The sequence below is a fragment of the Phycodurus eques genome, chromosome 2 (genome assembly GCF_024500275.1).
Source record: "Phycodurus eques isolate BA_2022a chromosome 2, UOR_Pequ_1.1, whole genome shotgun sequence".
Lineage (NCBI taxonomy): Eukaryota > Metazoa > Chordata > Actinopteri > Syngnathiformes > Syngnathidae > Phycodurus > Phycodurus eques.
The window spans coordinates 24,805,224-24,816,141 of NC_084526.1; the positions used below are offsets into that span (position 1 = coordinate 24,805,224).

General features: G+C 41.7%; 1 protein-coding gene across 1 annotated transcript in view; it reads right to left on the minus strand.

Moving 5' to 3' along the window:
• The window catches only part of LOC133398945 (solute carrier organic anion transporter family member 3A1-like), a 29,034-nt gene extending 18,323 nt beyond the window's left edge, over positions 1-10,711 (minus strand). Inside the window, exons 1-2 of the mRNA XM_061670073.1 lie at positions 10,022-10,711; positions 4,455-4,914 (exon numbers count right to left, since the gene is read on the minus strand). Of these exons, the coding sequence (XP_061526057.1) occupies positions 4,455-4,914; positions 10,022-10,189 (628 nt within the window). The 5' untranslated portion in view covers positions 10,190-10,711. The remainder of the gene's footprint in view (positions 1-4,454; positions 4,915-10,021) is intronic.
• Between the last annotated feature and the right edge of the window lie 207 nt (positions 10,712-10,918).

Genomic DNA, 10,918 nt, shown 5'->3' on the forward strand with positions numbered 1-10,918 from the left:
TCGGGTGTTTGTCAAGAACACATTTGTATGCAATCAACAGAGTGCATTCTGACAAGAACAATCGACGATCGATGATGTAGTTTTTGTGCCAAACAGGACGGGAAAAAAAAGTATGTAGAGAGGGACCAAAAGTAGGGATACACAAAGAAAGGGACATAGGGGGGGAAGGAAAGATGGAAGGATGGTATAAAGCACAGGTGTCAAACTCAGGGGCCGGGGGCCACATTCGACCTACCACATCATTTTATGCGGCCTGTAAAAGCAAATCATGTGTGTCAACTTCCATGATTCTTGCTAAAATCTGTACCAAAATTTCTAATTGTTATATGTAATAAATAACGTTGAAATATTGCAAGCATTTTTTGTTACCAAACCCCGTTTTGCAGTAAGTACCGCAAAAGTTAAACGATTATTATTCTTGACTTCTGATTTGAAAACTACTTAGCTAGGATGGAAAAAAGGAAAGAAGGAAGGGCGGAAGGAAGAAAGGCAGAAAGGAAGGATAGAAGAAAAGATGGAAGGATGGATGGAAACACGCAAAGAAGGAAGGGAGGAATGAATGACGGAGAAGGACAGCAAGCAAGGAAGGATGGAAGAATGAAGAATGGAAGAAAGGAAGGAAACAAGTATGGGGTGGACCAACTTTTGGATTTTACCTTGAGACATCGGCACCAATTAGAACAACATGAGTGGAGAAAGAAACATATTGTAATGATGTATGAACATGGTTATTTGGCCTTAATAAGGATACGACACAGGTGCATTGTGGGAGACCTCCCCTCGGTCAATCGCTAAGTACTAAGTACTTCCCAGAGGACTTCATCCCGCTCGGAGGCCACTATCGATCGGCTGGGCACCCGCAGGCAGCCTTCTCGGCTCGGAGTATTGGCGCTTAATATTTCATGGTGGGCTGCCGTGTCGGCTAAACAACTCCTAACTGCCTCTGTGTCACACTGCATAATTCAGAGGGTTGGCTTACATGCCAGCCGTGTCGTGGCACTCACATTTGCAAAACTACACCGAGCACCAAGAGACATTGTGAAAAATAAATAAATAAATTACGACAACAACAACAACAGCAAAAAAGTAGCCGAGCTGGGTGCTAATTACAGGACTGCAGCAGAGGGCCTGTCAAAGTTTGCAGAATATGTCAAAGGGTTCAGTTTTTACAGTCATAACAATGAGTGTTCATCATTCAGTCTCATTTAAAAAAACATGTTTTTTAGTTATAATTTATGTAATAATGAATAAAAAGGTAACTCTTAAATAATAAATGCAAAATTGTTACATATATATCAAATAATCTATTTTATAGATGAAATAATTTATTTTACTCATATTTTTTGTTTGTTAAATGAGAATCACCCATTTAAGGAGGCAAATGAATAAAAACAAATAAATACACGTTCTGTGTAATAGTTTATATTGATAATACAATAACAAAATTCTGCAGTTATTTATAATGAATTACATTATAATTCACAAAACATTTATTGAATAAAATAAACAAAAATGGTAAATGTATATGTCAAACTGTTTATTTTAACAGGATTGTTTTATTTCACTATTTACAGTCAATCAATTCACCAACTATTTAAATTAGATAAATTAATAAAACATTGGAAAAATACGAAATAAGAAATATGTGTTACTTAATGAGTTTTAAAGAAAAAATGCTAAACATTTTAGAACAAAACAGGACTCTAAGAAATAGTCAAAATGTGTATATATAAATATGTATAACAGGTTATATTAACATATAAATAATTTTTACAATACATTTTTATAGCATTATTTACAATTGACGTACTTATAATTAGTTTACCGATGAGTTCATAAAATAAAAATAAATAATGTATATACAAAATTGTTTATTTCACTATTACTTTTAATGAATTAAGTCAATTAACCAATTACTTTATTAGATGAATGAATAAAAATAAATGTTTTCATTTTCCAGTTTGTATATCAGCTTTGTGTTTAATAACAGGCCCTCATTTTACACTGAATAAGTAAATTTGTGAGTATGTACATTGAGACAACATCCTCATTATTTCATTAAGTCATACTTTTTGTGGCATTTCTGTTTGGTGGTGTGCTATGAGATTTTTCCCATGTAAAAATGGGTGCCTTAACTCAACAAAGGTGAGAAAATGCTGTTTTAAAGGAGATTTGCAACACTAAACATGACTTTAATTTCATTTCCTTTCGATTTGGTCTCATTGGGATTACTCTCTCCAAAGATGAAGAATTATTCATTGTTTGACTTCGAGCAAATCATTACCAAATATTTCATGGACAAGGTTTACTTATTTGTCCGCTTGTACGCGTTAGCCCATTTTGTAGTCAGGTCAATATCTTTCTATATATTTACATACCAACCGTTAGCATGTTAGCACTTGAGCAAGTCTCATTTGAAATAGCACATAAGTACAGGGCAAGATGTAAAGTCCTCCTTAGTGCTTTTTGTACCCAGCTTGCTATATGATAGCATACCAACTCCGAGCATGTTAGCATTTTACCAGTTCCATTTTGAAAAAAATAAAAAAATACACAAACTTGCCGCTCTTTCTACTCAGGTTGCTATCGTGCTGTATACTCTATTAGCATTAAATTGCTAGCATGTTAACATTTTACCAATTCTCATTTGAAATGGTATACAACTACAGGAGAGGATCTGCAAGGAGGAATGGCAGATGATTCCCAAATTCAGGTGTGAATTCCCAAAAAGACTCATGGCTGTATTAGCTCAAAAGGGTGCTTCTACTAAATACTGAGCAAAGGGTCTGAATACTTACGGCTGTGTGATATTTCAGTTTTTCTTTTTTAATAAATCTGCAAAAATGTCAACAATTCCGCCAATATGGGGTGCTGTGTGTACATGGGGCGGGGGGAGAGAGAACTTAAATGATTTTAGCAAATGGCTATAAAGTGTGCAGTGTGCACATAGACAAAGGCAGGCCCAACTACCAACTTGAGTGTTTCCTCAACATGGTATCAAATTATAAATTTGAGTGATGGCTGTCAAAAAAGGTCAGCTCAGAGGTGGGAGTTAAGTCTGACTTGTGATGCCAATTTTAGAACTTGGTATTTGCTTGGCTAAAACTTAACTTGACTGACTAGGTATTCATGAGACTCGACTTGAGTTAGACTTGAACTACATGACTTTACAAGTCCTGACTAAAACTGTAAAACTTTTGAAGTTAGTGTACAATTCGTTTCATTTTTGAAAGAAACGTTTTTAAGTTATACTGTATTTTGTGTACTACGTGAAAACCTGGCAACTCACCATTTTTTGTGAAATGCTAAGGGCACTTCCTGAAGCAGGTACTCTATCACAGAGAGTGCTCTCAAGATTAATATATTTGAATTCAAGGATTACGCCTTTGATAAAATCAGGAAAAAGAGGATGGCAATAAAAAGAGAGACACAATTACTACATCTAACTTCTGTCCTACATCCAACACTATAAAACCAACAAAGACAGGTAAGCTCCATTAATTTCACAGTTTAGCTAACAGATAGCTGATCAAATATTAAGCTTCATGTAGGTTGTGCGTTTAATTGAGAAGACTGAGTAATAGACAATATGGAGACTGATTGGGAACATAAAAATACTCTGTAATTGTTCATGTGCTAGTACAGTTAAAGCTATAATTTGCGATTTCTTTACAACAAAGCCTTTGCCGCTTCAATATGACGTAGGCTAAATGTTTGTCCGGCCTCCTCCTCCTCCCAACCTTGCATGCTTGCTCCTTGTCTATGACTCAGTGGACCTGCGCTCTGTACATATATGGGCCTGCCCAGTTGTAGCTAAAACACGTAATTTCCGCTACGTCCTTTTAGAGCGCCACCAACTGATCCAGCGCGGGAATGTATAGGATAGTCACTAAATATAAAAAAAAATATATTGAAAAATATACTAAGATGTGTCAGAAGCTGATAGACTTAATCATCATTCTGTCACCTACTCTTGAAGTGGCTTGGGTGAAAATAACTTTTTTTTTTTTTTAAAAACAACAAATAGTTGATTATAGCTTTAACTAATGCAAGTAAGGATACAGAAGTGGCTATTGTGCAAATATACTGTATGTTGTGACTGAGCAAGATTGTTTGACTTAAGGTGACTTGCTTTTCCCAAACAATGTCTCGACTTGCCTAATATTTGCACACAGTAACTTGGGACCTGCTTGAAACTTGAAGGTTAAGACTTGAGAGTTACTTATGATTTCCACACGTGTGACTTACTCCCAACGCTGATACAAAAGTTGTGACTGAGCAAACTGTATGACATGGCTTATGAATTGCTTAACCCGAGTAACTACTCGACTTGCTTGAAATTCTGTGGGGACTTCACTTGGCTTGCTTGAATTTTGCTACAGCAACTGGGGATTTGCTTGAAACTTAAAAGTTCAGACTTGCACATACTTACTCCCACCTCCGGCATAGCTTACCTATATACAGAGAGGAGTCCTTCCTGTGGACGTGGTCATCGATGTAGGAAACCCCCAGAGGTTGGACGGGGGTGGCGCCGATGCCCAGCAGCACCTGAGCGCCAATTAGCAGCAGGTACATCATGTTGGTGTTGGCCCGGTCGCCGCACTTATACGCCGAGTCGTTGTTGTCCGAGCGGGAGCTGTTGGAGCACACGTCCCGACCATCTTCTGCGTGCCATGAGTCGCCGGCGTCATACTCATACTGGTGGGTGAGGAACTCGGGCAGGGCGGACAGAAGCGCCCCCAGTGCCATGACGATGCCGCCGCAGCCGATCAGCCGCGGCCGGTGGGCTTTGGCGCCAAAGTAACTAACGAAAAGGATGAGAGCCAGGTTTCCGACTTCAAAGCTGCTGGCAATGACGCCCACGTCGGCGCTCTGCAGGTTGAAGCGCCTCTCCAACGTGGTCAGGACACTCACCTGGCAGGAAAACACAAGCAGAGAAGACCAACTGATGAGTGAACACTAACTCCAAAGGTCAGCTGCTAAAGCAGGGTACATGATTAATGGTAATCAGGCCAAATTTGAGCATTGAACAATAATCTAAAACGAAACACACATCCAGATAAAGTATACTTTTACAGTTGTTCTCGGTAGCTAATTAGGCCTTTTTTTCTTCGTCAGTTTACAACATGAGTCATTGATGGCGTAGTGGTACTGCGGTGCAAGCAGCGTGGGTTGAGTTGCCACTCAGTGACAATGTGAATGTGAGTGCGAATGGTTGTCCGTGTCTATATGTGCCCTGCGACTGACTGGCGACCAGTTCAGGGTGTAATCTAACTTTCACCCGAAGTTGGCTGAGACCTTGAACAGGATAAGTGGTATTGAGGGGTGAGGTTGAGTACTTTAGCCACCTCTGCACATTATGCAAACATTCAACACAACCAGTTGCGCCTTTATTTGTGTCCTGATTGTTTGTTTTCACGTCACAATCATGGAGTCCATTGGACAAACTCTACCACACAAACTCCACCACACACATAGGGATTTGCCATTGTAAATATAGAACAGGATTAACATTTACGACTGCTTTCTGAGCAGATCAGGGAGGAAAAATAACTCTGAACACACCCCACACCACAGGTCAATCGATCAGAATCATCTTTCGGAGACATACGATAATCGGGGTGTTGCTGACTTTGATTGGTGAGGGAGAGAAAATCCTCAAATCTGCCATGATTGTCAGTACGTGTGTACCCGGCTTTTACTGTGTTCACCTAGATTTCTATTTCTTATTCTACTTCTCTTTCTTCTTCGTATTTTTCTGCAGTCTGCATGCCCTGCGACACCATGCTGTCTCTCAAAGCTCTGTCTTGGTACTGCGACAGACATGGCTTTGAGTCTGCTTTGCCGTGTTGCTCATCTCGAGTCCACCACACACTATAAGAACAGTAAGAACATGCTTGGCAAATTACTTCCTTGTCATTTGTGGGCTCGCTCCCATTTTAAAAGTCAGTATGTGTGTACCTACTCAACCAACTTCATGGCGGTGTTTGTTATATTGTATAGATAGTCCTCTTTCAGTGTGATTAAAACAAACTTTCACTGGGGTTTTGCTGCTGTCCTGTGATGACCTTCAGACATTGAGTATGTTTAGAAAATGAAGGACCAAAGGAGCAATGTCAATAAAATAAAAGCATCCGTCCTTGAAGGAGAAACAGAGAAAACAAAGAGACAGCATTTAATAAAAGAGAAGAAATAGCTCAGGAAAATGAAAATATCAAGTGCACTTTTGATTTTGGCAGCATTAAAGGACGAGTGCGGCTGCAAAATGATAATGCAATTTGAATTGACATTTAAAACCAATACAGCATTTCCATTTCCCAAAGTAAGTGTGCTCCCTGAGCCAAGGCCAGCGCTGTGGGGAGAAGACAGGCACTTACTGTACCTATCATTGTTTGCCCACTGGAAGAAAAGTTGACTGAAAAAAAATGGCATAATCCTGCTAAATGGGTGGACAGACAACAACAAAATGCTGGAGAAGAATGCGGAGTGCACACTCACACACACAAAAAACTGAATCATGAATCATTTCTCTTTTACAGTTGTACGTTGGCTGAATAACGCACTGCACTGATCTCACTGCACTGAACGAACCGAGACAAACACGACGCCAAACGCTAGATGCAGCCAACTACTCAAGCCTTTGACTTAAAAGACACCTCCAGCCTTTAAACACATCCAAGAGTGGACCAAAATTCCATTTTGAATCTGTGCAAGACTGTTTTTACTGTATATTCATCCATCCCTTTTCTATACGCAATGTTTCCCAACCTTTATTTATTTGCGGCACATATTTTACATGAGAAAATACTCATAGCACCCCACCAAAAAAAAAAATAACACAAATGTAACCCCCGCCACCTATTGTGGTTCCGCTATATCGCAGATTTTTCTGGAAACATACAGTATCTCATTTTTCTATACATTTTTACGCTTGCAATTTCTTTCTCGTGTTCAAATATGTTTACATGGGTTGAAGAAGTGTGTGTAGATTTGATTGCAGCATATGTATGTATATTTCAAACATTTTATACTTGCAAAATATTTTCCATATTTTAAAGACTTTTTGATGTGTTTAAATGTGTTTAAAGCATGTGGGAGGAGTTCTTAAACCATCCCCTAAAAGTTTTTTATATGGTCTCCCCATGTTGTAGATTTTCACCTATCGCAGTTGGGGCTGGAATGTAACTCCCACAATGTACGGCGATCTGAAATAATGATGTTCGCATCTCAGTTTACTGAAAAAAAATTACTTAGTGTAATATCTGGGCATGTTTAGTTAAACACAGATATTCTGTTATACGAAGGGATACACAGGTTAATTGTACCATCTGGTGGAAAAGCATTCAGTGGCTTCTCTAGATGATGAAGAGAAAGCTCCGGATCACTACTGGCAGCAGTAGAAGTTAGCAGCTGGTTAGCTGCTAATGGCTAGCTGCTGAAGGCGAGGTACAGTGAGAGTCCTTTGCAATATATGTATTTAATAAAACAAGAGCATCTACCTGAGTAAAAAGTGAAATCCCTTGTTCTGAACCAAGTGGATGAGAGCCCAGCGCTGAACCATTTCCAACATTATTGTTTGACTTTGTATTTTCGAATAAATTGTGAAACTTTTCATCCGGCCTAATCATTGACGTTTTACCTCGACCAGAATAAAATAAATAAATAAATTGAGGTTTGCACGGCCGGCAGATTATACCCGGGCCGTGACTTTTCTTTGTTCTCTTTTCCTAACCTCGAACATACTTTTCAAATGCAAGGCGATAGTTCCTCCAAACAACAACCAACACTGCAGTGTGCCGCTATGTTCAGGGCCAACTCGGTTTGGAGAATGTTGTCACTATGCATACGGTACACGCCGACAGGAAGTTAACATGACACCTTACAGCAAACACAGGAAGTGTAGAGTGCATCGATTCAATTTTCTATAACACTCTATGTACAATAGTGCTTGACAATGAAAGGGTTTCACACACAAAAATAATGATGTCAGCTCCAGTGAAACAGTCTTTTGAATGTGACTGCAGCATGAACTATAAAATAAATAAAATGTCTTCCAAAATGGAAGAAAAAGACGTCATTCTGGCCTATGTTGACACCTTAAGTACGGTACTTAAAACACACATATTGTCCCTCATCCGTTTTATATTGCGCTTAGCCTCATTAAGGTCATGAATCTGGAAACCATCCCAGCCGACTTTTCAGTAAGAGGTGTAGTAAACCCTGGACTGGTTGCAAGCAAATCCCTGGGCAAAAATAGACAAAAAACCATACACACTTCCATTTCCATTCATACCAATGAACAAGATAGAGACTCCAATGAAACCAACATGCATGTTTTTGGAATCTATTGCCGGGGTTGGTTCGGAGCCAAAATAAGCACAGATTGTTTGATGTCATTTGTAGAAACGAACCCTGATATTCGGCCAAAATGCTGCAAACCAAAATGACTGACTGACTTCCTATTCAATTTTCAGCCATGTGTCCTCAAGATTTTTCATGCTTCTTGTTATGATAGACGTGTCCAAAAGAGGCTGACATTTTTCGGGATACCCAACGGGTCCCGAGAATCCCCGCGGGACGGGAGTGACTTTCACCATCAGTCACGGGATTGGGCGGGAGCGAGAGCGAAGGTCATCGGGAGCACGCTGGAGCGGAAATTATGAAAGCAAACGCGCAGGGAATGGACGGCAGTGCAAACCATGGTATGAGTGAACCCATGATTTTATTTTTGTATTTTTTATCAAATCAATATTTCAACATTTCCCATAAAAATCAAAGTAAACATTGCTATCCTAAGGGACTAATATGGCTTTTGTTAATGAACCGGCAAATCTGTATTTATTATGGTGATTAAGGAATACATGTACTGCATATTTTATACCGAGGAAGAAAAACAGAGCAGGATTGACTGAGAGTGTTAAAAAAAAAAAAAAAAAAAACATGGAGAAGGGGAGGAAGGTGAGAGAGTGGAATTTTGTAAAAATTTGGCTCTTTTTTAACACGAGATTTTTTAAACACTCAACATTGGGAGGGAGTGGGATCAACGTCTGTGGGAGTGGGAGGTAGCCTCAAGTGTCCACCCAATTTTGTGTCTGAACCTGGTGACGGGGTGGATTTCTTTCTACCTTTCCAGGGGGTGCTACTGAATGCGTTTTTTTGGGGGGTCGGGGGTGGGGGGGGTCGTGTTTGGCACCCCTAAAATACATACATTTTAACCTAGAAATACGAGTCAGGTGTAACCAACATTAAAACCAGAGAGCTGTCTACGGGAGAAACAATGAACAATTGTCTCCACTTTCCAGGGTGTGCTACTCAGTGAGTTTTGGGAGGGTCTTGTTTGGAAGCCATCAATCAATTTTTTACAGCGCTTGTCCCCATTAAGGTCGTGGGTGAGCTTGTAGCCTATCCCAGCTGACATTTGGAGAGCGGAGGGTACACCCTGGACTGGTCGCCAGCCAATCGCAGGGCACATATAGAAGCATTAAATACTCCCATTCACAATTATGGAAAATTTCACATGCTCAAATAACGCAATATACTTGGGAAAAATGTGAGGATGCCAGAGTACTGGGGACATGCAAACACCCCACAAGAAGGCCGAAGCCGAGATCCGAACGCGTACCTCAAAACAGTGACGCGGACGTGACAACCCCTCCCTCAGCGTACTGCCCAAAATTGAAGATCTTATTTGTTGATATTCCAAATGAATTGAAAATGAGCATTTTTGCCTGTGTCCAGTCAAAGGACCCCAGGTAGATGGGCCCACAGTGGCTGCTATAACATCGGCTATGCTGCACTGGTGAGCCGGCAGGTTGTGGACCTCGTGCAAGGCGTCGTTTGGTAACAACAACAACACAACGTGGAGAGGCTGCGATGCACTGCTGCAAAGGCCTCGTCTCCTCAATCGGTGCTCATTCTAATGAGTGCATTGCGCGGCCTTGTGTGCGCTTTTGAAGGACGCGCGCACAACACACACAAAATGCATATGACGAGGAAGAGGATGAAGAAGGCACTCACTCACCAGATAGGCGCCCACGGTACCCTGCGCCAGCATGAGGGCGCATTCCGACACCAGGAAGATCTTGATGTTGGAAAAACACGAGGTCTTCTTCTGGCTGAGGTCGTCCTGCTCTGGCTCGTCGTCGCCCCCGCCGATGCGCTCGCTGCACATCTGATTTTTCACCTGCATCTCTGCATGCGGCCTCAGGCTCCGCGCGGCCGCAGAGGGAACGTCAGCGTGTCGCGCGCAGCGATCATTCGGCGCCCCGTGGACCGCACACGCAGCACAGCGAGGCGAGAGGAGCGAAGTGCTCTTCCCGGGCTAGAGGCTCCGATGTGGACCACTCGGCATCACGCACGACCCTGATTCGGTGTCAGCGACGCCGTCTAACGGTCGTTTCCCCGCATCCGCAATGTTACAACATCGCCCTCCGCAAGGACCGGTAGCGACTGGTCAGGCCGGCTCCGAGCTGCATCCTCTCTGCGTCCTCCAGGCGGCCAAAGGATGACGATCGCTCCGCCCACCCGTCGACACGTGCTGAGCGCCTGCGCCTTCTCTTCCTCCATCATCACCATCATCATCGTCGTCATCGTCGTCGCCGGTTTACCTCATAAGATCACACAATACTACGTCGTCTCTGTCTATATTTACGTGCAAGAACGGCTGGACACCTCATTAGGTACACCTTGCACAACTTAATGAGAAATTTGATTAGCTTTATTAGCATGGGGCATGATTTAACAATAGGGCGTGAATGGTAAATGGACTGCATTTATATAGCGCTTCATCGACACCATCACAGTGCCCAAAGCGGTTTACAAAGCCTCACATTCACCCACTCACATACACATTCATGCACCCATGGACGGCTGCTGCCATGCAAAGCGCTGCTCGGCCCAATGGGAGCAAATTAGGGTT